The sequence below is a fragment of the Sceloporus occidentalis genome, unplaced genomic scaffold, assembly GCF_023333645.1.
Source record: "Sceloporus occidentalis isolate IW3139 unplaced genomic scaffold, rSceOcc1.0.p SCAF_17, whole genome shotgun sequence".
Lineage (NCBI taxonomy): Eukaryota > Metazoa > Chordata > Lepidosauria > Squamata > Phrynosomatidae > Sceloporus > Sceloporus occidentalis.
The window spans coordinates 10344912-10372876 of NW_028316997.1; the positions used below are offsets into that span (position 1 = coordinate 10344912).

At 37.2% G+C, this 27965-nt stretch overlaps 1 protein-coding gene across 1 annotated transcript in view; it reads right to left on the reverse strand.

Moving 5' to 3' along the window:
• The window catches only part of LOC149302832 (metabotropic glutamate receptor 8-like), a 300096-nt gene that overhangs the window by 69231 nt on the left and 202900 nt on the right, over window positions 1-27965 (reverse strand). The window contains exon 6 of the mRNA XM_089481946.1: window positions 4232-4368. Coding sequence (XP_089338072.1) covers window positions 4232-4368 — 137 coding nt within the window. The remainder of the gene's footprint in view (window positions 1-4231; window positions 4369-27965) is intronic.

Genomic DNA, 27965 nt, shown 5'->3' on the forward strand with positions numbered 1-27965 from the left:
GGGAGATGTAGAGGAATAAGAAAAAGGATATATATATTATATATATATATATATATATATATATTTACAATCCCTCTGATTCCAATTGTGGATAGTGCATCCAACATGTGTCTCTTCTTGCAGTTCATATATTTTTCAGTAAAAGAGTAAAAATATTTATAAAGTATAATTACGTTTTAAAAGATGAGCTTCTCATATCATGGTAAAAATTGTTTATGGCAGGTGGCAGTGACTATAATTATTTTTTAGAATAAATTGGGTTTCCTATGTGTTGTCACCCCTAACTGCAGAGAATATAAATATCTTCTGTCATTCTGAAACAAACAGAATTAGCTGGCAACCCACTTTCTTCATTATCCTTTACATAGGACACTTTACTTTATACGGCCTTTTATAAGTGTATTCCCAGTGCACTTTTTTCAAATGCTTTAAAAAGGGTAAAGCATTTAAAAGACAATCAGGAAAAAATACAGAAATCAATTAAAACAATAATACTGATTCGATTTCAGTGAACCTTAAATTTGTTCATGGGTTGATACAGGTGGTTAGCAAAGTTTGAATGGTTTTCTGAAACTTAATTTTTATGTAAGAATACTCGAAAACCATCTGTATTCCTAGCGCAATACTTCCCCTATTGAATATTGATTCTGTTCCTTCAGACTTAGCAAAGAAAAAAAAAATACAAATTATAACAATAATAATTTTGAACACCTGAGTCTGTACCAAAAAAGGCTCCAACCGGCAATGAGTACTTAGTTGTCTGTTTGCCAATTCAAACACAAACAATGGATTTTAGACTATTATTTAACACTTTCATTTAATTTATAATACAATTATTTTTTATAGTTTTTTTGCATCAAAGCATGCATTGTGGCATGATTATTAGAGCCTAGAACATCAGACCATGACACTTGCAAAAAAGTGTCAAACTTTCCATTTACAAATAACATCAGTGGTACTTAATTTGGAAACAAACTACAATTATATTTATATCTCAGACAAAACTACTTTTTTTTTTTTAATAACACTTCTATGTATTACAGTTTCAATAATTTCAACTTAAAAAAATAATTTTTAGAGTGTCACAAGAGACAATGAATACCACTTCTATGATCACCTTTGTCTATTGACTAGTGAGGAGGAGAAAGAATATAGACAAAAAGTAAATGTTAACATACATTAGCTTTGCCTCTTGGGTACAATTGGGAATTTGCTAAAGTAGGCTTTCTGGAGCCCTCCCTCATTTGATTTTGTGAAGAAGCTGGCTAGCCACAAATATGAGATATGAGAATGAGGCTAGCCCCAAAATGCCTTTGGATGAGTGAAAAGTGGATAAGATGTAAGTGTAAAGTATGTGGGGACTGAACATGGCTAAAACCTGCTTCCTGCTCCATAGAAAGAAGAAACTAATCAACCTGGGTCAAACCCAGAGAGGTTTCAAGCATGCACATTAGTATAGCGTTGCATATTATTCACAGGAACAGAACTCAAATACACAGAAGGAGGAAAGCAACGGAGATGACTTAAAATGTGAAAGCCTTGAGGCATCCAGCAATATCATTAGCAAAAGGAATAAAGCTTCAGTATTGTGTAATGGCAATGGTATATTAGTTTTCATCAATGGATTAAATGCATGGGTGTATATATATTAGACTTGGACACCAGGGGGCTCTTCGTGTTCGTGCTCGTCTTCGGGGGGAAAAAAATCTTCGTATTCCGCGAATATTCACCTGTTCCTGTCTTCTCTTCGGGCGAATATTCGTGGACATTCTTCGTATTCGGTTTTTCTTCGTTTCCCCGGTTAAGGGGTTAATACGGGGTTAACGCAGCTCTGGCGCCAGGAGTTTAAATGTACGTATGAGCAACTCTATTGGTCGTCAGCAGGGGGCTCATCTGCCATTGGTTGATGGCAGACGAGCCCCCTGCTGGCGACCAATAGGGTCGCTCGTACAGACTGTTAAACTCCTGGTGCCGTAACTTACCCTGCAGATCCCACTGTCCTCCCTGTTCTATCAGTTAAATGTCCGTACGAGCGACCAATAAAGTCGCTCGTACGGACATTTAACTAATTGAACAGGGAGGGAGACCAGTGGCATCTGCAGGGTAAGTTGCAGCATTGGGGTTTTAAAAGTCTGTACGAGCGACCAACAGAGTCGCTCGTGCAGACTTTTAAAACCTCAATGCTGCAACTTACCCTGCAGATCCCACTGGCCTCCCTGTTCTATCAGTTAAATGTCCGTACGAGCGACCAATAAAGTCGCTTGTACGGACTGTCGCTCGTGTATCACTAGAGGTACTCACCGCAGGAGTTATTCTGCCCAGAAAACTGCTGAATAGGGAGAAGCCCCAACAGTGGTAATCCAGGATTTAGATGATCCCAACAGTGAGACACTCTCCGTGAACACAGGTAGCAGGTAAGTACTGAGTATGGCAAACAGGTACAGGTGAGGATGTCAGACAAGCCGGGTCGGTACACAGGAGCAGGTTAGCAGACAAGCCGGGTCGGTACACAGGAGCTGGTTAGCAGACAAGCCGGGTCGGTACACAGGAGCAGGTTAGCAGACAAGCCGGGTCGGTACACAGGAGCAGGTTAGCAGACAAGCCGGGTCGGTACACAGGAGCAGGTTAGCAGACAAGCCGGGTCGGTACACAGGAGCAGGTTAGCAGACAAGCCGGGTCGGTACACAGGAGCAGGTAAGCAGAGGTACAAAATCACAAAGGCAAAAGGGTGGTCAAGCAGGCAAGGGTCCAAAAACAAAGATCAGCAGCAAAACTCAGAGTCACAGGCAAAGACCACAACAGGGTGCCTGAGAAAGGACAGCAAGGTTTTTAAATCTGGCGCCAAACAGAAGATCCCGCCCTGAGCAGAGTCAAGGCCACGCCTCCAGACGTCCATCACGTCCACGGCACCAGCCAGAAGGAGTAGCTGCGCCCCTAGTGGACGGACCGGCGGCCGGGCAGCAGGTAAGGGAACCCCTCTGAGAACGCCTGCATAGACGGGCAGCCTTAGATCTGCTCGTCGAGGAGTTCCCGGATCCGACCCTCCTTCTCCCATGTCGGTGGTCGGTCTGTTCGCCGCCGGCACGGAGAGAACGTGTACGTCCCTCGGGTGCCCGTGCGCCGCGAGCGGTAGTCCGCTCGCCGACCACGGGTCCGGAGGGAGAAGTATAGGGTCCCCGTGATCTGCGAGCAGACCCCCGCCCGCGGCTAACAGGACCCGAGGACGTGACCGTGACACGGACATTTAACTGATAGAACAGGGAGACCAGTGGGATCTGCCGGGTAAGTTGCAGCATTGGAGTTAACTTTTATTAGGGGTTAACTTTTTTTTAAAGGGTTAAGGGGCCGTGCGAGTGAGCCTATTGGTCGCTTGCACGGCCCTTTAACCTACGGATTTCCGCTCCCGTTATCTAACGCAGCAGGGGTTAACGGGAAATCCATAGGTTCGCTGTCAGGGGTTACAACTTACAAAGGCCGTGCGAGTGAGCCTATTGGTCACCTGCAGGGTCTTCCTGTAGGCGACCAATAGGCTCATTCGCACTGCTCTGTAACCCGTGACGGCGAACCTGCGGATTTCCACTTCCGGGAACTGCTGCGATGCCGCGAAGACAAGGTAAGTTAGAAGGGGGGGGGATAGGTAGACGAAGACGAAGACGATCACGAAGATCTTCATGGTGTGTGTCTTTGTCTTCGCCTACGTTTTACCGCCGCTGTCTTCTCTTCGGCGTGTCTTTGGAACGAACACGAAAACGCACTCTTCGTGTTCGTTTTCATGTTCGCCCGAAGACGAATGCACAAGTCTAATATATATATATATATATATATATATATATATACAGGGCTGAAAGTACTGGTCCATCAGCAAACAGAACAGAGGTGGTCCAGGCCCAATAGGTGGCAGGCAACAGATAATACAATACATCATAGTTGTATTCAGTTACAAGACTGCCTTCTTTTTTCTTAAATAGTCATTGATTTTCAGTTTCTATGAAATTTCTATAAAGTGCTTATCTGTATTCACCTGTATGCACCAATGCATTAAATAAACATCTTTCATAATATCCCTCACTACTAATTCTAAGGATTCACTTAGGGGCTACACCTTAAATATCCCTTTCTTTCATTTTTATGAATGTGTTCAAAGGCAGAGTATTAACATATCATGATTCTATGATTTCATGCATAACACTTTACAAACAGATCATTTACTATAATAAAATATAATTCTTACATTAAGGTGTAGTTGATTAGTCCATTGGCCAATAACCTTGTATTCTGCACTGTTGTTAATAATTTGGTACTGATAGATATCATAGCGTCCAGGAGCATCACCATTTTCATTATATGTAACTGGTGTCCCAGCACTTCCTAAAATGAAAGAAAAAAAACACATTTTCATAATAGAATATTTATTTGAATTCATTGAAATTACCTCCTAGTCCATCCTCCATAAATAACGACATGATATTGTGGACACCCTTTGATGATAGGCCCTGTGAAACAACCCATGTTGTGGAAAGAAAAAAGTGACCATATGTTTATAGCGATGACTACTTTTTTAAATAACACACAGACAAACCGGTTAAGCGCCTTACTGGGAAAGTTTCCTTCTTTGTTCTACTGCTAATTACCTATTGGTGCTCTATACTCTGTGGAAGAGGTGCAATGATTTGGAGAATTAGCTAAACCCATGAATTCATTGTATACAGAGATCTACAGATATACTGGTATTTATTTTGCCTACAAACATATTACCACTATATAAATAGTATTTCTGTAGCTAACTCTGGTCTACTAATGCTGACTTGTTAGGTTTACTTTAATTAACTTCAAGGATCATCTGTAAAGAGACATTTCCTATAATTATCTCTCTGAACTCTTTTATCCTTCCCAGCCCAATTTTATAATTACTGGCATTAACGCGGAGATATTTTAGAACCCTGCCAGGGAGAATGCTCTCTATCATCTTCAATGTAAAATATTTTTCTATGTGTTTATGCTTCCTGTAATTTCAGCCAAACATTATCAGCATGCTTATAAAAATCTCTCTTAGCTAGCACAATAGTTTTATATTTCCTCATTTAATAATCCAAACTTTTTAAATTATTATTATTATTATTATTGCCATTGTTATGATTGTTTTTTGTATTTTGTGCCTTTGGAAATGTATTACTTAGTGCATATTTTGCACAACTTGCCTTATATTTGAGATCTGCACATACTGTATCAAATTCCATTTAAATGTATTTACCTCAAAGCAGATAGGAGTCATTTGCTTTAATCAATTTTGTATAAAATGAGTTAAGTCTGCAATCTTGTGCGGAGGAATTATTTAACTGAATCTTATTACTTTCCCTATTTGTAACTGTTATAATTGTATAACCCTACTTGGTAAGAAAATAAAACTTATTAACAAACACATCATGCCTATATCCTTACAATCAGATGGCAACGGTCTTCATGGATAAAAACAATGTGTCATACAGGTGTCGATTTTGGTAAAAGTAAAAAAAAAAATTGTTGTGCAAGACTCCAATTTAAACAAAATTGAGTTTAAGATTAAGATTGTGGCACATTTATTTTAATATCACAATTTCTAGTATAATCCATGGAAGAAATAAATATTAATGATTCATGCAGCCTGGTTACTGCAACTAGTAATGACATGAAAATATAATGATCTATAAAAAATAAGCAGTTTGGAGATGTTATAAAAAGCTTATTAATGCTTATGTTCCTCATTACATTGTATAATTTATGTTAATAAAGGTTAAGTTATTAAGGGTGAATATTATACACTGTAGTGGATGGATTATTAAAATATAAATAAAGAGCAACCAATTACCTTCCATTATAATGGAACATAAATGCTTATTAAAGATAATGCAGCAGTTACTAAGTTTTATAGTTAAACTGGGTAGGCGAGTAACAATAACCAATCATATTGTCCAGATATTTAAAAAAGAAAAACATATGAAATGTTCTAGCAGCAGGATAATATTTTACATGTATTTTACATTTTGAAGCAGAAGAAATACAATGTAAACAAAAATGTATGGAGTAAAAAGTTGGGTATCAGGATAATAATAAACATAATATTAAATTATACACTCCCTGATCATTATAATAATCTATATTAATTTTCTGTCATATAGGGCAAATATATACATGCATTTGTAGTATAGCTTTCAGATAATAACAATAGAAAGGTAGAGGATATTCTTTATATAAGAATAAAGAAAAGACACAGAACACAATTATGCTATGCAAAGAAAAGTATCCTACATTTAAAGGGGTCAATGGAATTTGATCCACAGCTTTATTGGTGTTACTGTAAATAATCATTTTGTTGTTTTAGGTGAAACCTAACCCCTTGTTCTTTGTAGATTCAAAATAATCGATACTATCACTAATCATGAATACTAATAATTAATACTAAGACACATTTGTGCTGTCCCAATATATATTTGTATAATTACATCATATGCCTTCTAAGACACTTTTTCTACCGTAAACCAATAAAAAAAATTGCTAAGGACTGTGTTGTTATCAAGAACACAGTTATTTTATTTACATTTAATACATATTTAAGTTTGCCAGGAACAAAAGAACAATTGTGCATATTCAGCATCTAAAGAGAAAAGTTTTGCAATGATTTGCATGTTTATGATACAGAAAATATTATCTTATTATTTTGTGCTGCCATTTGCCATAGCTTTGATATTTCTTTTTATAACAAATTTTTAATGATTATGATAAATTCTTGAATTTGATTTTGTAGGACATAAATGAATGTGTTATTATTTTTGTAAATGTTTTATATATTGTGAGAGAAAGTGTGGTAGTCTTTGAGGGAAGATACATTAGGCCTGCTTTGGTAAATAGCAGCTTTCTTTTTGCCAGTTAAAAGAATGTCCCAATGAAAGATGTAGGGTTTCCAAACTATGGCAAGCGTCCCTGGGGCAGAGTATCTAAAGAGCAAGGTTGGCTAGTAGTTACTGTTTAAAATCTTGGCCAGCGCCTGTATTCTATAGGGGGACTCCGCAGGTGTGGACCAGCTGGAGCTCACCTGTGGCTCATCAATTAGCAGGCGACATGTAAAAAAGAGGGGATCAGCCTCATCCAGTTGAAAGAAGCCATGGTTAGCTCCTTTGCGACAATTGATTTGCTATACACGTCACTGAAAAACATACCACTCATAACAATTGATGTGCTGGGCACTTCATGTAGCGAAATGAGCTTAGGAAGCAATCAACAACCGCTATCTTTGCTCAGTTATTGTTGCAGCAATACCTTGATATCGAGGCATTCAGCAACACCCAAAAATATGCTGTGTGATCGATCCCTAGAGGAATCACAATCGCCATATTGAAAGGCAGCACCTTCCTTGCCATTGATCACTGCATAGGCAGAAATCTTGAACAGCAGTACTTTTTGCTGTCCCTGCATTTTTTGTGGAGTTAATTTTTTTACTGTTGATTTTTAATTAAATAATGAATACTTTTTAAGCAAATTAAATAATTATATATATATATATATATATATATATATATATATATATATATATATATACTGTCTCTCCCAAAAGTGAGTACACCCCTTACATTTTTGGAAATATTTTATTATATCTTTTCATGTGACAACACTGAAGAAATGACACTCTGCTACAAATGTAAAGTAGTTGAGTGTACAGCCTGTATAACAGTGTAAATTTGCTGTCCAGTCAAAATAACTCAACACACAGCCATTGATGTCTAAATCTTGACAACAAAAGTTAAAGACCAGCTCCCCGCTCCAGGAGTTAAAGGTCTGTATGAGCGAGCAATAGAGTCAAGAATAGAGGACCTTTAACTCCTCATAGCAAAACTTGGCCTAGGCAGGCTCCAGGAATGCGAGCGCATCTATTGGTCACCGGAGCAGCTGCTCTTCATTGGTTGATGCCAGAGGAGCTCCCTTCTGGCGACCAATAGAGTCGCTCATACCGACCTTTAACTCCTGATGCTGAAACTTGGCCTGGGGAGAGTACAGGAGTTAAAGGTCCATAAAAGCGGCTCTATTGGTCTCCGGCAGGGGCCTCCTCTAGCATTAACCAATTGGTTGATGCCAGAGAAGGCCCCTGCAGGAGACAGAGTCGCTCGCACAGACCTTTGACTCCTTGCGCGATCCTAAAGATTCCTGCTCCCGTTAACCCCTGCGATGCTGCATAGAAAAGGTAGGCTAGAGGGGGAAGGGACCAGGGAGATATTAATGAAGACGAGGACAAATACAAAGATTCTTTCTGTTGTGCATCTTTGTTTTTGTGTACGTTGCCGCCGCCATGTTGATTTCTTCGGCATTTGGGCTGAACAATGAAAATGCACAAGTCTACTAAATACCAATAACTAAGAGTACCTGCTCCGCACCCATTCCAACGTAAGCCCCAATGCTACCTATCATCAATACATTTATGATGAATCAACCTTCCTCAAACCATCACAATAATTGGAATTCTTAAACATAATTTCAACATGCCACCTGGGCACAGTATAGCCCACATAGATCCAAAAGACAACATCTATCATCATATTGGGGCTAACCAACTACGCAAAATGTAAAATGGAAAGAAATCCCCAAGAAATATACAAATGGAAGAAACTAAACTAATTTATGTACAGACCTTAGGCAAAGCAAGACCAAACAATATTATAAACACAGGTCTTCTTCTGTCGAGGTGCTTGTAGTCTCCTCTATGCCTCTTTAAATCCCAATTTATAACCTGATCTACCCATGAGCAATACCAGGCAAACCTATTAACTTAAACCTAAACATCAGGACAAAATATGGTTTATAACATAAAGACATATAACAGGATTAAAAGAACGCACAGTGGATATGTGGGAATCTTAAATATAGGAATATTTGCCTGTTCCCTATGCATTCATATGCATTCTTCATATTCATGTTCCTCTTTGTTTTCTGCTGGTTTTCTAGCAGGGGTTAATATGGGGTTATAGGTCCATAAGAGTGACTCTATTGGTCGCCAGCAGGGGGCTCGTCTGGCATCAACCAAAGAAGAACAGCTGCCCTTTATTGGTTGATGCCAGATGAGCCTCCTGCTGGCGACTAATAGAGTTGCTATTACAGACCATTAAAATCCTGGAGCAAAGCCATTGGTCTCCCCAGGCCAAGTTGCTCCGAGGTGTACTTGCCCTGCCCTTTGCCCTAAAATCCCCACTCCTCCAAGCCAAGTTGCTCAGACTCAGACAACCCTTCTTAGCATTAATAGTAGGTATTACCAATAAGAGAATATCGAATTGATTTGATTTAATTGTCACACGAACAACACTGAGATAATTTAGTTTGCTTCATGCCTGTATAATCATATTGTTTTTTTTCTTGTCTGCCCATTTTTATATATTACTTTAAAAAAAATAATGGTATTTACTCGTGGGTCATATAGTAATTGATCTTTGATATACTGTAAATTGTTAAATAATTAAATAAAAGAACTAAATACAATTGTCAAGTATATGACATTGGTATTCAATTAATCTTATTAGAATGCAAAAAAAATACAGTAAGTGATTATGAAAAGCTTTAAAGCTAAATATTTTGACAAATAGCATGAATTACATGCCAACTATATCTGAATATTTTGTGTGTGTGCATTTCTCATGCATTCTGAATTAATAATTAATATGTAGCAGATGATCTGTTATCACAGTCCTGTAAAAAATAGTATTTTTATTATTATTTAAATGTTTCAATGTATCCTATGTTGTTATCTTTGACATATTTACATGGAAAGAACAAGGGAAGTAAGTAAAACACAGGCATTTAATATTCTAATAGGGTTCTGAAGTGGTCACTTGTGGATCTCACTTTTATAGTTTTTCTACTGGTTTGGGATTTTCTACAAAAAATTGCGCCAGACTCAAGATGATAACATACTAATTGCTCATTTGCACTAAAAAGTCACATTTTGTATATACTGTGTATTTTGTTTCTTAAGAAAATCAGTGCAAGGAAGATGATGCTAGGCTTGTCTCACAATATGATTCCTAAAAATACTACTCAATGTTTATTATTTTATCATATGTCTAGCCACAAACAGAACAAAGGATTTTGTATTTCATATGCAGTTTAGCTTTGCTCAGATTATATGAACAACCACTGCACTGTAAATAAATAGACATTCAGATATCCTGAACAGTAAAGTAGTACAGAAAAGGCAAATAAATACCAGCTGCAACTAGCTTAAAATTATAGGGAAACTTCATTATTTAAAATACAAATGAAAAATGAAAAAAATTAAATGCAATATATGAAACATATTTGTTGGCTGAAATTGAATTAAAAAAGTAGAGAGTAGTTAAACAATTTTTGAAATCTTTTTGTAAAAGGAAAAAAAGAGTAAGTAAATATGTAATCTAAAAGGGAAGTATGTTTGCTGATGCAAACACACATAGAATGTTTTATATCATTTAGTAATCTCAAAATTATTTCAATAGTAATAAATAGCCTTGGGCGCGGGTGGTGTCTTTGTGTTCGTCTTTGGAGAAAAAAAAATCTCCGTATTCCGCGAAAATTCGCCCGTTCCTGTCTTCTGTTCGGGCGAATATTCGCGTGCGTTCTTCGTGTTCGTTTTTTTCTGGTTTTTTTTAGAAGGGGTTAATACGGGGTTAACGTGGTACGGACTACGCAGCAGCTTTGGCGCCAGGAGTTTAAATGTCCGAATGAGCAACTCTATTGGTCGCCTGCAGGGGCCTCCTCTGCCATCAACCAATGAAATATACCTGTATTTCATTGGTTGATGACAGACAAGCCCCTGCTGCAGACCAATAGGTCGCTCGTAAAAACTTTTAAAATCCTTTCCCAGCAACTTGGCCCGAATAGACTACTGGTCACCCTGCTACAACAGTTAAAAGTCCGTACGAATGACCACTAAAGTCGCTTGTACAGACCTTTAACTGTTATAGCAGAGAGACCAATGGTCTCTGCCAGCCAAGTCTATCCCTGACGGTGAACCTACGGATTTCCGCTCCCGTTATCTCCGCAGCATCGCAGGGGTTAACGAGGGCAGAAATCCGTAGGTTCCCCGTCAGGAGTTAAAAAGGCTGTGTGAGTGAGCCTATTGGTCGCCTGCATGCTCTTCCTCTGGCATCAACCAATTGAACCCCTTAACCCCTGACGCTGAACCAGGGAAGGAACCAGGGAGATTAGTAGATGAAGACTAACACGAATTGGGGTAAATGTCTGATGCAGTCCCTATAAGTGGTATATATAAATTATATACATACACTACAGTAGAACACAATAACTTCTCCACTCAACCCCACACAAGTAAATTTTTTGACCCAAAAAACTATTATTACTTTATTAATTAACTTTAAATATTGTACATGAGCAATGAACATAAATCTCAGCCTGTGCTAAGTTGTCACTGTCTCACACTCCAACTCTCATGAGTCTGTAACTGCTGCTACTGACAAGTTTAAACAGTGTGAGCACACTTAGATGTCTAATGTTTGTCCCTTCCCCTTGTAAATGTTGATCAATCCCAGCCACAACCATCAATGAGACCACCTGTTTTTTTCTGGCTATTTCTACCAATCAGTCATTGACATGTACCCTCTACTCACAGCCCCTTCCCACTTAATCTTAACAAGGAGTGCCAAAATGGGTTATAATCAGGCCTGGACTGGCCATCGGGCACACCGGGGATTTGCTCGGTGGGCTGGGCGGCCCAGGGCCACATCGATGTAGGGGCTGATGGAGCTGCAGCTCCAGGCCCCTACCTTAAAATAGGCCCAGTCAGGACCAGACTGACTGGACCTATGCGGCCTCTACGGCTGTCCTTAATGCAGGTAAAAAAGGGGCACCTGCCCCTTAAGCCTGCAGCAACTGCGACCGGGCCCGCCGCTCTAGTAGCGGGCCCGCTACTTACCTGGGAGAAGTGCGCGAGCAGCGTCTCTTCTACCACCAGGGGGACGCAGGAATGAGTATCTGTGAAGGAGTGAGTGAATGAATGTTTGTGAGCTGACATGAAGAGTAGTTTACTCACATTCATTTTTATTTCTAACAAAAAGGAAATTGCTTCAACCATGTTTAAAAATACTACATCATGCAAGCACTAATATTTGTGCTTAAGAATGAAAGGTGCTTTAAAATACATGGTCTGATGGTGAAAGCAACAAAATATTTGCAACGGTTCTGCAAACCTAAACATTTGAATTTTGTAGTAAGACCAATTTGCACCACATCAAGTTGTCACGAGATGTGGAAGTCATTGTTTATGAACTTGGTGATGTTTCTAAAAGCTCAAAAATTATCTCCTTTGAACAAAATGCTGAACATAACATGATGGAATGATCTAGTGTTCCAAAAATAAAGATATAACTTACAGTCCATTAGAAGCTCAAACAGGTAGTATGAACTTTAAATCAACACAGGTGGCTAAATCATTTAGGGTTTTAAACTGAATGAGGGAATTCATGGGTATCAATGTATGAATGAATATCTGAATGAGTGAATGATTATCTGTGAATTAGTAAATAAATATTTGTGAACGAGTGAATGAATATGTGTGTGTGATAGCATGGATGTGTAAGGGAGGGGTGGCAAAGATGCCACAGGCAGGTTGTTTTGGGGGCAAAGATGCCACAGGCAAGCTGTTTTAGGGGCAAAGATGCCACAGGCAGGTTGTTTTGGGGGCAAAGATGCCACAGGCAAGCTGTTTTAGGGGCAAAGATGCCACAGGCAAGCTGTTTTGGGGGCAAAGATGCCACAGGCAAGCTGTTTTGGGGGCATCGACCATCACATAAATCAATACCAAAGTGAAACCTTCTGTGGAAACGCTCCGGATGCCACAGTCAGTGTGGCACAGCCTGTCCTGGTGTTTGTGTTTGGGTGTCAGTGTGGCAGAGCCTGTCCTGTGTGTGTGTTTGGGTGTCGGTGTGGCAGAACCTGTCCTGGTGTGTGTGTGGGTTGTCAGTGTAGCACAGCCTGTGTGTGTGTGTGGGTGTTGGTGTGACAGAGCCTGTCGTGTGTGTGTGTGTGGGTGTTGGTGTGACAGAGCCTGTCATGTGTGTGTGTGTGTTCGGGTGTCAGTGTAGCAGAGCCTGTCCTGGTGTGTGTGTGTGTGTCTGGGTGTTTATGTGACAGAGCCTGTCGTGTGTGTGTGTGTATGGGTGTTGGTGTGACAGAGCCTGTCCTGGTGTGTGTGTGTGTATAAGTGTGGGTGTGACAGAGCCTGTCCTGGTGTGTGTGTTTGGGTGTCGGTGTGGAAGAGCCTGTCCTGGTGTGTGTGTTTCGTTATCTGTTTCCTGGCACTTAATTTACAGTAGGAACTATTTCATTTTTATTTATCCAGAGATAAAATGCCCTCCTGAATTTGACTTCAGGGGACAAAACATTCAAGGCCTTGAAATCATTTAGTGGAAAAGATAAGGTATTGTGGTATTTACTATATAATATTTATTTCAAGGATTAGTCGCACTCTTCAGGCTTCCCATGTTGAATGACCAAGTATTATGTATGTATATATATATATATATATATATATATATATATATATATATATATATATGTTTTTTCAGTAATATGATTTAATGGTGGAAATTATTAATGCCCCCCCAGTTTTGACTGTGGTATCTTATGTGCCCCCCCCAATATATTGTTTCTAGAGTCGTTACTGCGCATATTGCAGTCCTGGGAGGCTGGTCATGGTGCTGCATACTTACCTGACATTACATTGCTCGGCCTAGAGGATTGGCTGAGCGCGATGTGACAGGCTCAGTTGGGCTGGTCTGAGATCTGAGTTTCCTCCCTGCAATGCTGGGCCAAAGCTCATTCTGGTCCCAAATGAGTGCCGCAATCGTGCAACGCAATCGCATATGTGGCAGGCTCAGTTGGGCTGGTCTGAGGTTTCTCCCTGCTATGCTGTAACTCATAGCACTGTAGGGAGGAAACTTCAGATCAGGCCAACTGAGCCTGCCACATATGCGATCGCGCTGTGATCACATTCACGATTGCGGTGCTCAGTTGGGCCAGCCAAACTGTAGACTTGGTCTGCATAAACAAACAAAAGTGATTTATCTCCGAAATGGCAGAGAATTGAGCAGTGAGACTGCCGGAAGATAATCGATACACCAAAATGGCCTAATTAACTTAAATTTGTTTTGGTGCTTAGAGTACCGTTTTAAGTAAACGAGGCTTAGTTTCTAAGTGAAAGTTTTGTTTTTTTTTTACAAAGTTTCTACCTCTTTCTAAGTACCAACTAAATGTTTAACCCCTTCGTGACAAAGGCCGATTTTACTTTTTGTACCATTCGTGACAATGGCCGTTTTAACATTTCTGCGCTGCTCGTGTTTAGTTGTAATTTTCTTCTTTCCCGTTTACTGAACCCACACACATTAGATATTGTTTTTTTCAGGACAAGAAGGGCTTTCTTTAGATGTTTTGATTGTATCATATTATTTACTATTAAAAAAAGTATAAAATCTGGTGAAAAATTTAGAAAAAAATGACTGTTTCTAACTTTTAGTTGAAAAATCTTTTACTCATCTATAAAAGGTAATGAAAAAAACTGCTAAATAGATTCTACTATTTGTCCTGAGTTTAGAAATACCCAATGTTTTTATGTTTTTTTGCTTTTTTCTACACATTATGGGGCAAAAATTTGGCCACATTTGGTACGTGTGCATTTTTCTAATTGGAAATTAGATGTGTGGCCATCCTTCCCCCCCGTGTTAATTGGGACATTGTTGAATCCGGCCAATTCAATTTACCCCATCAAATCATACATTTTTTAAAAGTAGACACCCCATGGGCATTTAATATGCCAGTATTTTAACTCTTTCCATGCGATAATTGTTTTAAGCTAATGTGCTAATTTTAGGACTTGCTCACAAAAATATATTTTTTATATATATATTTTAATTTTTTTTGCCTTTTTTAAAACATTTTTAACATTTTTTTTCAACTTGAAGGTTCCCCTGATAGTGACATCAGAGGGAAATTATTTTTACATTTTACTGGTTTTTTACTATTTTTTTTCTAATTATTATTAATTTTATTTTATTTTTAATTTATTTTTTCTAATCACACTGTGATTAGAAAGCTGGGCTCCATTGACTTGCATGGTTGAATGCAGTACCTGTATTCAACCTGCAAGTGGAGCCAGAGTTCTCTAGAGGGTCTGGAGACCGTCTAGCGAACCTTTTCATCTTTATTATTTTTTTTCCCGGGCCGCCGCCATCTTGCTGATGGCGAAGATCACCGGCAGCTGCGGCTGTGACCGCTCTACGGAGCGGTCACAGTCCATCAAGAGGTAAGTGTTTGGTGTCGCTGGATGCCTCCTGATCGAGGCATTCCAGCGACACCATTTAAGTTTAGGAGGTGATCGTTGATCGCCTCCTAAACGCTTTTAAAACAGGCGTCCGCCGCCATACATTGTATGTCGGATGTTGACGCCCCGGGGAGGGGCCAGACATGGCCCCTGATTCTGATCATGGCGTTGCTGAATGCCTCGAGGTCGAGGCATTACAGCAACGCCGTTTGGGTAAAAAAATCGATCACGGATCGATTTTTTTTACCCGTTTTAACAAATGACGGTCCTGGCACGTCATTTGTCGTTAACGACATGTTTTTCCGTGCCCGGACCGGCAATTGTCATCAAGGGGTTAAAGATTAGTTACTGTTTTGAATATTTCATTAAAGATATAGCACTTTATAAATTGCATGACGTTATGATTAATTTATTATATGTTTATGTAATGCTAATTGATTACAGTGACAAAAGCATGCTGAAATATAACTAATAGACAACAAAGAAATTGTATATTAAATTTGTCAGAATTTGGTTTAACAAAAAAATAAATAAAAAAAATGGGCTGCTCAGTCTTAAATGCCCGGGCCTATTTTTTGTCCCAGTCTGGGCCTGGTTATAATGGTGGCAAAACAGCTTGTAATGGCACAAAAGCGGTTTGTAATGGTGGCAGCTGCACGTGCCGGATAAATGCTAAAAAAATTTCAGAACTTTTGCAATTCATGACCACACGAAGCAGAAAATTTTCATTAAAAAAACAAGCTTGTACGAATCCAAATGCGTAAGTCTAGTATATCCTGGGCTATATGAGACATTAGACTTGACAGATATATTTGTATCACAAATATTTAGCTGGTTTATTTTAAAGCTCACTCGGTTTTATTACTACTCACTATGTTAGTGATTTATAGTAATTAATCATATCATTTAATCATCTCAACTAAAGTTTAGCACCTTCAGCTATTTATTGTCATTGGTTGTCAACCACGTGTGGCTGTATTCAGAAAATGATATGCCTGCAAAAATATCAACAACCTTTGTGTTTTATATAGTATTTTTTTTTATTACCTTTTTTAGTGTATTGTCTAAGTACTACTGTTCTGCATGAAAGTTATCTTCCCTTGAATACTACTTTCTCTCTTACCGTACAGCTCTTGTTATCTACAGACCCACTTAAGATTATTTGCTACAGTATAATAATTCTTATCTTCTTGTTTTTACGGTAACCACAAGCACTTACTTTGGTAGCTTTTGTTTGGTAACATAATATAATGAATTAAGTACCTTATATGCCTTACATGAAGTCACTGTAGAATATAAAGCGGTTATATAAACAACAATGGATCTAGGCTCTTACACATGGTTTACCAGTTTTTACTAAACAATAATATGGCATATATATTTTAGATAAAACAGGTGTGTATTTTATATCTTGGCATGGAGTCTACATACCTTATCTTGCTGATGACCAAGCTTACAGAACACAGCATGTACATCCATGTCATATCATATCCATGTATTTTTATGGTTCTTTTGTGAATGTTCTAGAAGGCTTGCACTAATACACAGCATATCCTCATATTGGTGCGTTACATCAAATTTATTAATATAATATCAAAATGATCAAGCTATATTTAGTCAATGTTAGAATAAAAAATAAAAAAATTGCAATTTAGCACAATTGTGAAAATAATATAAAATTATCAAGATTATGTTGGTTCCCCTAAGTAAAATAAAAGATTTCCTGGCTTTCTGCCCTGAAATGGTTATTTAAATACCGGAATTAATTAAATTGATATAGAAAAATATTTAGTTCCAGATCATTATCATTCAATTCATATAATTATAAACCAAAATTTGATATTATCTGGCCAATTTACTTCTTAATTCAATTTATATAATCTGAGTCATATGACTTAAAATAAGTCAAAAGAACAGTCAAATGCTTATAAAAGGAATACTCAGTATTATTATCATTACCATTGGAGACTGTGCTCATTTTATATTTTTTATGTCACAGGCTGCCAGTCTGTGCATTTTTTAAATGATTAACTAATATTTCAGTGAATTGGTTACTTTAAAATGGATACCATGGTTTATGCATTTAAATATACAAGCAACATACTTAGTTTCAATTAAAAAATATATAAATATTCATGTGTAGCTGATACATGATTTTCAAATTTTATCTGTGGAGGAAATTTCCCATATCAGAATTTTTGATAAAGTGTGGATGGCCCGGACAGACAGATCAATCTTTAGCCCCCACCTTTGTCTGATGTCTTTTTTGGATGTCTTCATTACTCTACATACAAATATAGCAACCTAAATGTTCTGTATAATAATGTCTCCAAAGCCTTTGAACTTTGCAATTATTTATTTGCATTGTTTGTTTTTTGTTTTTTTGTATTTCTTATTTGTTTTATGTGCCTACATACATACTATGTTTCAGTACTGAACCAATATTTGCACTAGGTGTATGTTTGCTCTTTCATTATGGCAGATCTCTCTCTGTTGCTTCCTATATATTGGAGGACTGTTTAGCTGATAATTTTATTTTTTTGACATGAGTGCATTGTCTTTTTGAAGATTTTTGTATGGTTCGTACACTGTATGGATATAAGCTACATTATGCTGCACTTTCAAGTGCGTCATCTTTACAAAACAAAAAATAAACATGTTAAAAAGTATGCTGGGACCATTTATTTTTTAGCCTTCTGTCACTAAAGTAAACGCTGCTTGGAAAATGAAATATTATATTCAGTGTGACATAACATTCTATATCATTGTGCCTCAGACATGTCCTTTGCTTTTTCTTTTTCCATCAAATTTGCTTTATCTGAAGATATGACACTCACTATTCTGGGTAGTCATGTAATATCTGAGTGCCATGTTTAACTCACAATCTCATTGTTTTGATTGATTTATGAATGAGCATATGAAATTCCTGGTAAATTCCTCCCTATATAGCTTTGTGACTTAAATTGTACTCCTAAGAGATTAAAAGTGAGGCGTTTATTGTCTGTCATAAAGCAGCACAATAATCCACTACAATAATAATATTTAGCCAACAATAATGCAATACTATTGTTTAGTAGATTTGCTTGATATATTTGTGCTGGCATGCTTGCATAGAACAAATATAAAGATGTCAAGAACACTGTATTTCATTAAAAGTGACATTAATTTTAAAGAGAAAACAATGTATTGCTGTTAAAAACTATAAAAGATACAGTAACCATATGGTGGGAGTCCTCCTTTTAAATTTATTTCATGTATATTATTTAACCCATATTTACATTTTAGGCTTATGCTGTATTTCCCTTCATAAAACATAATGAGATTTATTAGTGTGCACTTCTCACTTGATATTTCACACATAGATGTTTAAATTCAGTATAATGTTAAAAATTAACAATGTATTGCTTTCATTTGAGCGTGTATGTGTGTTTGTGTGAGTATGGATGTGTTTGTGACCATCATAGTTATATAGTTACATAGTTACATAGTTAGGCTGAAAAAAGACATGTGTCCATCAAGTTCAGCCTTTCCAATATCTTTTTATTTCTTGCTGTTGATCCAAAAGAATGCAAAAAAACCCAGTTGTGGCTCTTTCCAATTTTGCATAGGGAAAAAAATCCTTCTTGACCCCAAAATGGCAGTCAGATCTCTCCTTGGATCAAGAAGCTGTTTCCCCATAATTTAAAAATTATATCCTTGAATATTATGTTTTTGCAAGTATACATCCAATTGTTGTTTAACTGTCTCTACAGGCTCCGATAAAACTACATCTGCAGGCAGAGAATTCCACATCCTTATTGTCCTTACTGTAAAAAACCCTTTCCTCTGCCTTAGACTAAATCTCCTTTCTTCCAGTCTAAATGCATGACCACGTGTCCTATGCATAGTCCTGTTTATGAATAGATTTACACACAATGGTTTGTATTGGCCCCAAATATATTTATATAATGCTATCATATCCCCTCTGAGGCGCCGTTTTTCCAAACTAAACAGATTTAAATTAATTAACCTTTCTTTATAACTAAAGTGTTCCATTGCTTTTATTAATTTTGTAGCCCGCCTCTGCACTTTTTCCAGGGCTATAACATCCTTCTTTAGAATAGGTGCCCAAAATTGCACAGCAAATTCAAGGTGTGGTCTTACCGTTGATTCATAAAGGGGCAAAATTATATTTTTACCCCGCCAATTGATGCCCCTTATTATACATGACAATACTTTACTTGCCTTAGCAACTGACATTGCACATTGTTGCCTAGTTTGTTGTCTATAACAATTCCCAAATCCTTCTCATTTGTTGTTATCCCTAATTCATTACCATTTAGGATGTAAGTTACTTGTGAATTCCTTACCCCGAAGTGCATAACTTTGTATTTATCTACATTAAATTTCATCTGCTATTTGTGTGCCCAGTCCCCCAGTCTATCTAAATCCCTCTGCAGCAAAGTAATATTCTGCTCGCACTGTATTACTTTACAGAGTTTAGTGTCATCTGCAAACACGGAAACATGACTTTCACCGCCTATTGCAAGGTCATTTATGAATATGTTGAATAAAATTGGTCCCAGGACAGAACCCTGAGGGACACCACTTACCACTTTTGTCCAGCTTGAAAATGTATGACAACTCTCTGTTCTCTATCTCTAAGCCAATGTTCTACCCAAGAACAAGAATTTGCATCTAGACCAATTTCCTTCAGTTTGAATACTAACCTATTGTGTGGAACTGTGTCAAACGCCTTGGCAAAATCCAAGTAGATTACATCCACTGCAACACCCTGATCTACACTTGTACTTACGTCTTCATAGAATGCAATTAAATTAGTTTGACATGCCCTATGTTTCATAAAACCATGCTGATTTTTGCTAATAACACTGTTCTTCCCAATCAATTCCTGAATATTATCCCTTAATAGCCCCTCAAATACTTTCCCAGCCACAGAAGTTAAGCTCACAGGTCTATAATTTGCAGGCAAAGAGTTTGAACCCTTTTTGAATATAGGGACCACATCTGCCTTCCTCCAATCCTCCGGTACAATTCCTGAAAGAAAAGAATCCCGGAAGAAACAGAGGTTCACTTATTTTCAGACTCAGCTCCTTAAGTACTCGTGGGTGAATACCGTCAGGCCCCGGAGCTTTGTTGACAAATTCTATGTTTTAGTATCCCTTATGTGAAATTTCTTTTTTGAGTTTATTTCAAAAGACACCATATTGTTACATAGTTACATAGTTACATAGGCTGAAAAAAGACATGCGTCCATCAAGTTCAGCCTTTCCTATATCTGTTAATTTGTTGCTGTTGTGATCACTATTACCCACTACCCATCGATGTGTAAACGTTTTTGTATGAGTGTTTGTGTAAGGGTATGTGAGCATGGATGTGTAAGTGTGTGAGACCATGGATGTGTATGTGCAAGTGCATGTTAGTGAGTACATGTGCATGTGTGTTGGCATGAGTGTGTAAATGTGCAAATGTGAGAGTGTGCGTGTAAAAATATGTACCACCGTGTTTATAAGTTACTGGTAGAGAAATGAGAAGAAAGAAGAGACATAATAAGAAGTTAGAAGAATAATCCAAGGGGAGAATGATGAGAAGTGAGGAAGATGGTGAGAAAAAGGAGAGCTAAAGTGAAATCAGAGGAGAGATAAAACGTTTCTATTGTATATTTTAAGATAATATCTGATGTCACAATCTTACCTGATTGCCATTGGTTACACAATTTACAAGGCAAACCTTAATCTAAAATACATAATTAAACTAATTTTACTAAAACATGTTTATTGCAATCTGATCATGTTATAAAAGCACCAAGAGTCTCCAAAGGTTCATACAATAGGTCTCACGTTAATTTTGCTGGTACTAACACATTGTAACGAAAACCTGTTTTCGGTTTCTTATTCTGGTTAAAGTTAAGTGGTTGATTTAGGATTAATTAAAATTTTTATTTCATTCTGCTTCTGAATGTTTTGCAAAATGATTACTAAAAACCTAATAATTCTACTAAGGAGAAAGACTCAGTTTTTAGGTTATAAATAACATGCAATGCAACGCTTGGTTTAGGGATTGTCTTTTCAGATTCCCTTCTTGCCCACACGAGGACTTCCTCTCCCTTTCAGCAGTCTCTCTGAATCTGCACCTTGAGGGAATGCCCATCACCTGTACCTGATGGACGCTTCATACATATTCCAGACTGGATTCTGCTGGCATGGAGTCTCTTATAAAAACTGGAGTTGAAGCATTGGTTCTCACTATGCTCCATCCCAGGGACCCATACATATAATTTGCACATGATCTGTGCATAAAAACACAATAAAACACCTCCCTGGGGCTGTACAGTGTCATACCATATACGTTATATATTGTTTATTGGGTGGACAAGTTTTTTTAAAACCATATTCGTATACAGTGGCAAAAAACATTTATGTATACATTTGTTTTAAAATATATAATTTTCAATCTTACAATAATGATCAAATAGAACCTATTTTAACTAATAACACAAAATATTGAAGTGTTCTTCTTCATATTGAATACATCATTCAAACATTCATAGTGTGGGTTAGAAAAGTATATGAACCCCTAGGCTAATCACTTCAACAAATGCTAATTGGAGTCAGGAGTTAGCAAACCTGGAGTCCATTCAATGAAATGGGAGTAGAGGTGTGTTTCTGAGCTATTTTGACATTAAAAACCCACTCAAACATTTAGAGTTTGCTATTCCGAAGAAGCATCTGCAGATGTGAACTATGCTTCACAGAAAAAATCCCCAAATCCCAAGAATTGTTGATTTGCATAATGCTGAAAAGGGTTACAAAGTAACCTTGACACTCCACTGGGAAAATGTTTTGTGGACTGATGAAACAGAGATTGTTTGGGGGAACATGCAGTACTATGTATGTTGTACAAAGGGCAGAGCATACCCACATGAAAACATAATACCAATGGTGACTTATAGCGGAGGAAGCATCATGGTTTTTTTATTAAGGTATCATACAGGATAGTGTCAGGGTGGCTTTCTGCCTAGGAATATGGCTGAGCTTAAGCAGTTCTGTAAAGAATAATGTTCTAAAATTCCTCCTGAAAGTTGTACAGGTCCTACTATTGCTGCAAAAAAAGGTACAACCATTTATTAAATGCAAAGGGTTCACTTACTTTTTCTAACAGCACTGTGAATGTTTAATGAGTAATGTTCAATAAAGGCATGAAATATTATCATTGTTTGTATGTTATTAGCTTAAGCACATTGTGTTTGTCTATACTTGTGACTGATATGTAGATCAGATCATATTTTACAATCAGCTCTGACATTACCTGTGCATGGGATTGTCTGTACAAGTGAAAATGCATGGAAATTCAAGGGATCAGCTGACTGCACGGGCCAGTAGCAGAAATGCCCCAGTGATGCATTGATCCAACAGACATGGGAGCAATTTTCACCAATATCATACCAGCTATCTTCCTGGGAAAAAGTACCAAGACAACAGACTTAGCAACACTACGCAATGCCAATTAGCAGTTGGAAAGGGCAATTAGATATTGGCATGTATAAAACAGGCTATTAATTCTCGGAAGGAGTATATCATCTTGCTTCTTTTACAAGTAAATGGTAAGGCATCACCTTGAGTACGCAGTGCAATTCTGGGCACGGTCTTTTATATATATATATATATATATATATATATATATATATATATATATATATATATATATATATATATATATATATATATATATATATATATATATGCTAGAAAAACAGAATCTTAGAGGGGGTATTATAACACTGTATAAATATATGCTGGTACAATATAAACAGCGCTCCAGTGACCTGTTCATTAACAGAAATGTACAAAAAACAAGAGGTTATCCTCTGAGACTGGAAGAACAAAAATTCCATGGGCAATAAAGGAAGGGATTAGTTATAGTAAAGTACAATAAAGGTATGGAACTCACTGCCAAGATAGGTGGTGCTATCAAATACAAGGGATGCCTTCAAAAAGGGTCTGGATATTATTTTAGAAAAGCAGAACATACAAATGTATAAATGATAGAATAAACAGTAATTTTTGGAGTTTATTGATCCAAGGAGAAACCTTTTTGGAGTCAAGAAGGGTTTTTTCCTCTAAGTGGCAAAATGAAAAAAATAGCTTAATTAAGATTTTTAGGGAGGATAGTTAGAAGGGTTAAACTTGATGGACTTGTGTCTTTTTTTCAACCAAAATCACTATGTAATATTAAAGCAACAGTAAATGCTTCTAAAATACTTACTCTCTAAGTCTTGCCCTGATCCATGTTCAATGAATGGGTCCTGTCATTCTATGAAAAGTCATGTGGGTGACAGTATGCCCACACATAAAGCAAATAAAACGTGCCCCTTAAATAGTGTTATTCCAAGTAACTGGGGCCTGAAATTGAATACAGCAGACTTCCAGCAAGTTGGTAGCATTTAAATTGTTAAAACTGGATTAAGTGTCTATTTAGGGTGCAGGCCAAAACAAGGATCAGCGTAAGTATTATTTTGTCCATGTTTAGTTACTGTATATTTGAAAAGAATACACCCTTATACTTGATGACTTTAAAAAGTAAGCTCAAGGGAAAAAAAAAATATTTTCACTTTGTTTCAGATGAATGTGAAGTAATGTCACAGTATGAAATTAAAATATTTGATGATTAACAAGAATTTGGCTCCTGAACATAATATTTAATTTGAGTTCATAGCTATACAGGTAAATATTATAGGTGCAGAACTGGGGAATGACTGCAAAAGAAGCATCCATAGCCTCTTGACAGTTACGCAATTGGAAGCAGAAAGTAGTTACATGTATTTTAATTGACTATGTACATTAGAATGTATAGTATTCAATGGCAATTTACAAAAGCATAGCAGATGTAATAAGTGATGCTTTGTCGTCCCCCCAAGACAACAAATATATCTGCTCAATTTCCACAGAATACAATTATAGTGCTCATATGAGAAAATGACAGTGTCAAAAAGCAGCCAAATATCTGAATCCTGATTCAACAAGCAAATTGTATTTTATTACCACTGCTCAGGAAGTTCGTTTCTGTGTGTTATATAGATATAAAATTCCGTTATAACCCGCATTATTGTCTTATTGTATTTTTGTATTTTTTTTATTCTGAAACCATACTGTTACTTACCTGCTGCCATGCCATGCTGCCTCTCTCCTCTCAGCCGCAACAGCAGCCGCCACGCAGGAGAGGGAGACCCCCCCTCTCCTCTCAGCCACAACAGCAGCCATCACGGAGGAGGGGAAGACCCCTCCACCGCATGACTGCCGCCTCAGCAGCAGCTGCCACGAAGGAGAGGGAGACCCCCCTCCACTGCACAACAGCCACCACGGAGAAGAGGGAGACCCCACATCCACCACGCAACTACCGCCATAGCAGCAGCCTCTACGAAGGAGAGGGAGACCCCCCTCCTTCTTTCGTCCACTGCTGCAGTCTACTGAAGAGCCACAGGAGAGGAAGACCTCCTTCCATGCGGCAACCTGTTTCAGCGCTTGCGTGCCCTCTAGTTGTGAACTGCAGGCTTTTATGATGGGAGATTATGCCACACTCAAGATCGCCGCAAATCCTGATACCGGAAGGCACATTTGTACTGTTTTGGCAGCAAATTCGAACATGCACTTCCGGTTCCTATTTCAACGCCTCAGTCTGAAGGATCCTTGCCTTCTGATGGTCGTCTATGCCTAGTACTAGTCCTCAGAGTGTGTTTTGATATCCAGTTCCTTGTGTTTGACCTTGGCTTTGTTTCTTGACCTATTTTCTGGCATCCTGATCTTGGCGTGTTTACCCGTTATCCTGTTTTCTGGAATCCTGACCTTGGCGTTATCGTACCCCTGGGCCCTACCTGACTTCAGCGTCTCCTTTCCAGCTGTTGCATGACACATACACAGTTTCATGGAGTGCATCAGCTAATACTCTTAAAAGGGTCACTGTTCCTAACCATACCCCAATTTACCATTCTTATTAAACTAGAGAAAAGTATGACCAATTTTCTTGTACATACAATTGTGCAAAGAAAAAGTAAGGAGCTTTTAAAGTAGCTGCTCAATCCAAAACAATTATGCACTGTATTGTGCTTTAAATGAAATCATGAAATTGCAGTTCAGCATTTTCATGGGAACCATTCATATATGGTTTGTGCATAACAATGTAGAATTACTGAAAAAAAAGTACTAAAAAGAAAGGAAAGGATACTCTTTTTAATCTAGATCCTCAAAATCATTAAGTTAGAACAGCTCAGAGTGCAAATTGTCCCCTTGTTTCACTTGAAAGCACTAACCTGCATTCTTTCCCTTAATGTAGATTATCCAGCATTGTGTATGTTATGCATTTTATTCTGTAGACATATATGTAGGCATTATTTTAGTAATTAATTTTCTTTAAAATACTAACCTATAATATACAAACATGAAACAAAAGATATACTTTTTATGTATTAAATGTAAACCCTAAATGAAGTTTCATTTTTAAGACCTTTAGTACCACATTTTACACTGCAAAACTTTACTTGATATATTTTGGTCACCCCAAGCTTGTCTGCATTCATAAACATTTTACATACATTCATTACAACAATAGGCCTTATAATCACCATTATTACCAAATCCTGACAACCAGCTTAATGACTTATTTTAACATAAAACAAATGTCTAAATGCACATAACTGCCACAAATGTATGCCTCTTCCCAGCATGAGTCGCATAAGGTATATAGAAACAGTTCAAGTATCCAAAATAACTATAATGTATAAGCTAGTGGTTTATAGTCCTATCACAAAAGGCACAGCCAATGAAATGTTTATTTCATAAAATATTTATAAAATGTTTCAGTCTAACAACTGAAAACTAATAAAAACAAGTCTTTATCAAGCTTAATAATGAAATCATTGTTTTAAGTGTCCTTTCATATGGATACTTTATTATAGAAAAATAATGGATTTATGATGATGTTGTGTTAAATAATTATGAAGAACTTGCATTCTGGTGAAACAGTAACACCAGTCCTTTTCATCCTCTAATCAGCACAATGATTTGAGGAGATTAGAAAACTTTAGAGAGTGCCTCTGCCTTGTTGGTCTATTTTTTGCATGGGGTCTAGAAGTGTTTATAAACAGGGTATGTGGTATTCATAATAGGGTGGAAATTTACCATGGGTATGTTAAAATAATGTTTATGCAAGTGTTAAAACTAGGTAAATGGAATAAGGAAATATTTGCTACCATAGTGGTGTGGTTCAGGTTTCAGTTTTTCTTTGCAATAATTATATATAAAAGAAAATATTTTATATTTATTTGTACATACATATCACTAGGTATCACTCTTGATATCATTGCCAGTCAATATAAATTCATACTTAGTCTATTAATCCTTTGATTAGAACGACCTATGATGTGTGTGGCACGTCATGTCATTAAAAAAGCTTAGAAAGCTTAGAAAGCTAACTAATTCAGAAACAATAAAAACTGTAGCAGGACCCCCCTATGGCCCCTCCATGGAGCGTCCCTGCCGTGTCTATTTGATGGGGGCAAATTGAATTGGCCAGGTTCAAAGATGCCCCAAATAGGACATGGGCACAGACAGACCAAATGTCAAAATGAGAAACAATCTGACTGTACTCATCAGATGTTTTTGAACACATATTAGGGTGTTGTTTGGAAGTGACATATACCAGGAGCTGTAACTTTATAACGGAAGTATAATTTTTATGAAAAATAAATAAATAAATAACTACCACAGTAATTTAACAAAGGCTAGTAGTAGAATACATGCATGGAAAGTATTCAAAAAAATCAGCATTTAAAATACATTGGAGTGTCAAAGATTTCCCAAATAGGACATGTGGGCAGGATTACCAGATTTGAAAAAAATGGTTTTGAAATAGCAAAATGCTACTTGTACTTATTGCCCTATTGCTACTAACTTGCAAAACAAGCAAAAAAAAAAAGCATAAAAAGATTGGGTATTTCTAAATTCAGGAAAAACAGTAGAATCAATTTAGCAGGTTTATGCAATACCTTTTCTAGCTGAGTAAAGGATCTTTCAAATAAAAGTGACATTTCTTTTAAAAAATATATTATTTTTTATAGGATGATATGATTAAAAAAAATAGTATCTTAAGAAAGCCCTTCATGTTCTGAGAGAAAAAAAACAAAACAAAACAATATATAATGTGTGTGGGTATACCAAACAAGAGTGAAGAAAATTATAGCTAAGCACGAGCACTGTACACATTTTAAAACAGCCTTGGTCACGAGGGGTACAAAAAATTGGAAAAAAATGCCTTGCTTAAGGGGTTAAAGTTACCATATAGTATGTTGATTGCACAAGTCACAAAGGACACAAACAATGTATCATCTTGCTGTAGCAACTAACAGCTTGTAATGAGTTTCAGCTTGTCATACTTGTTGCTTACAAAATGAGTGGTTATTCCTTTGGTCTTTAAATGTATCACCTTCATATAACATTTATTAAATAACCACATATGGTCAATACACTTTAGAAATGTAGAGGTAGAGCGGCCACAAATGTGTTTAATGTAATCACATATTATCCAAGTGTCCTTTGACTGGTGGATTAGATCATTTCCATGTGACAGGTTACTTTGGCTATTA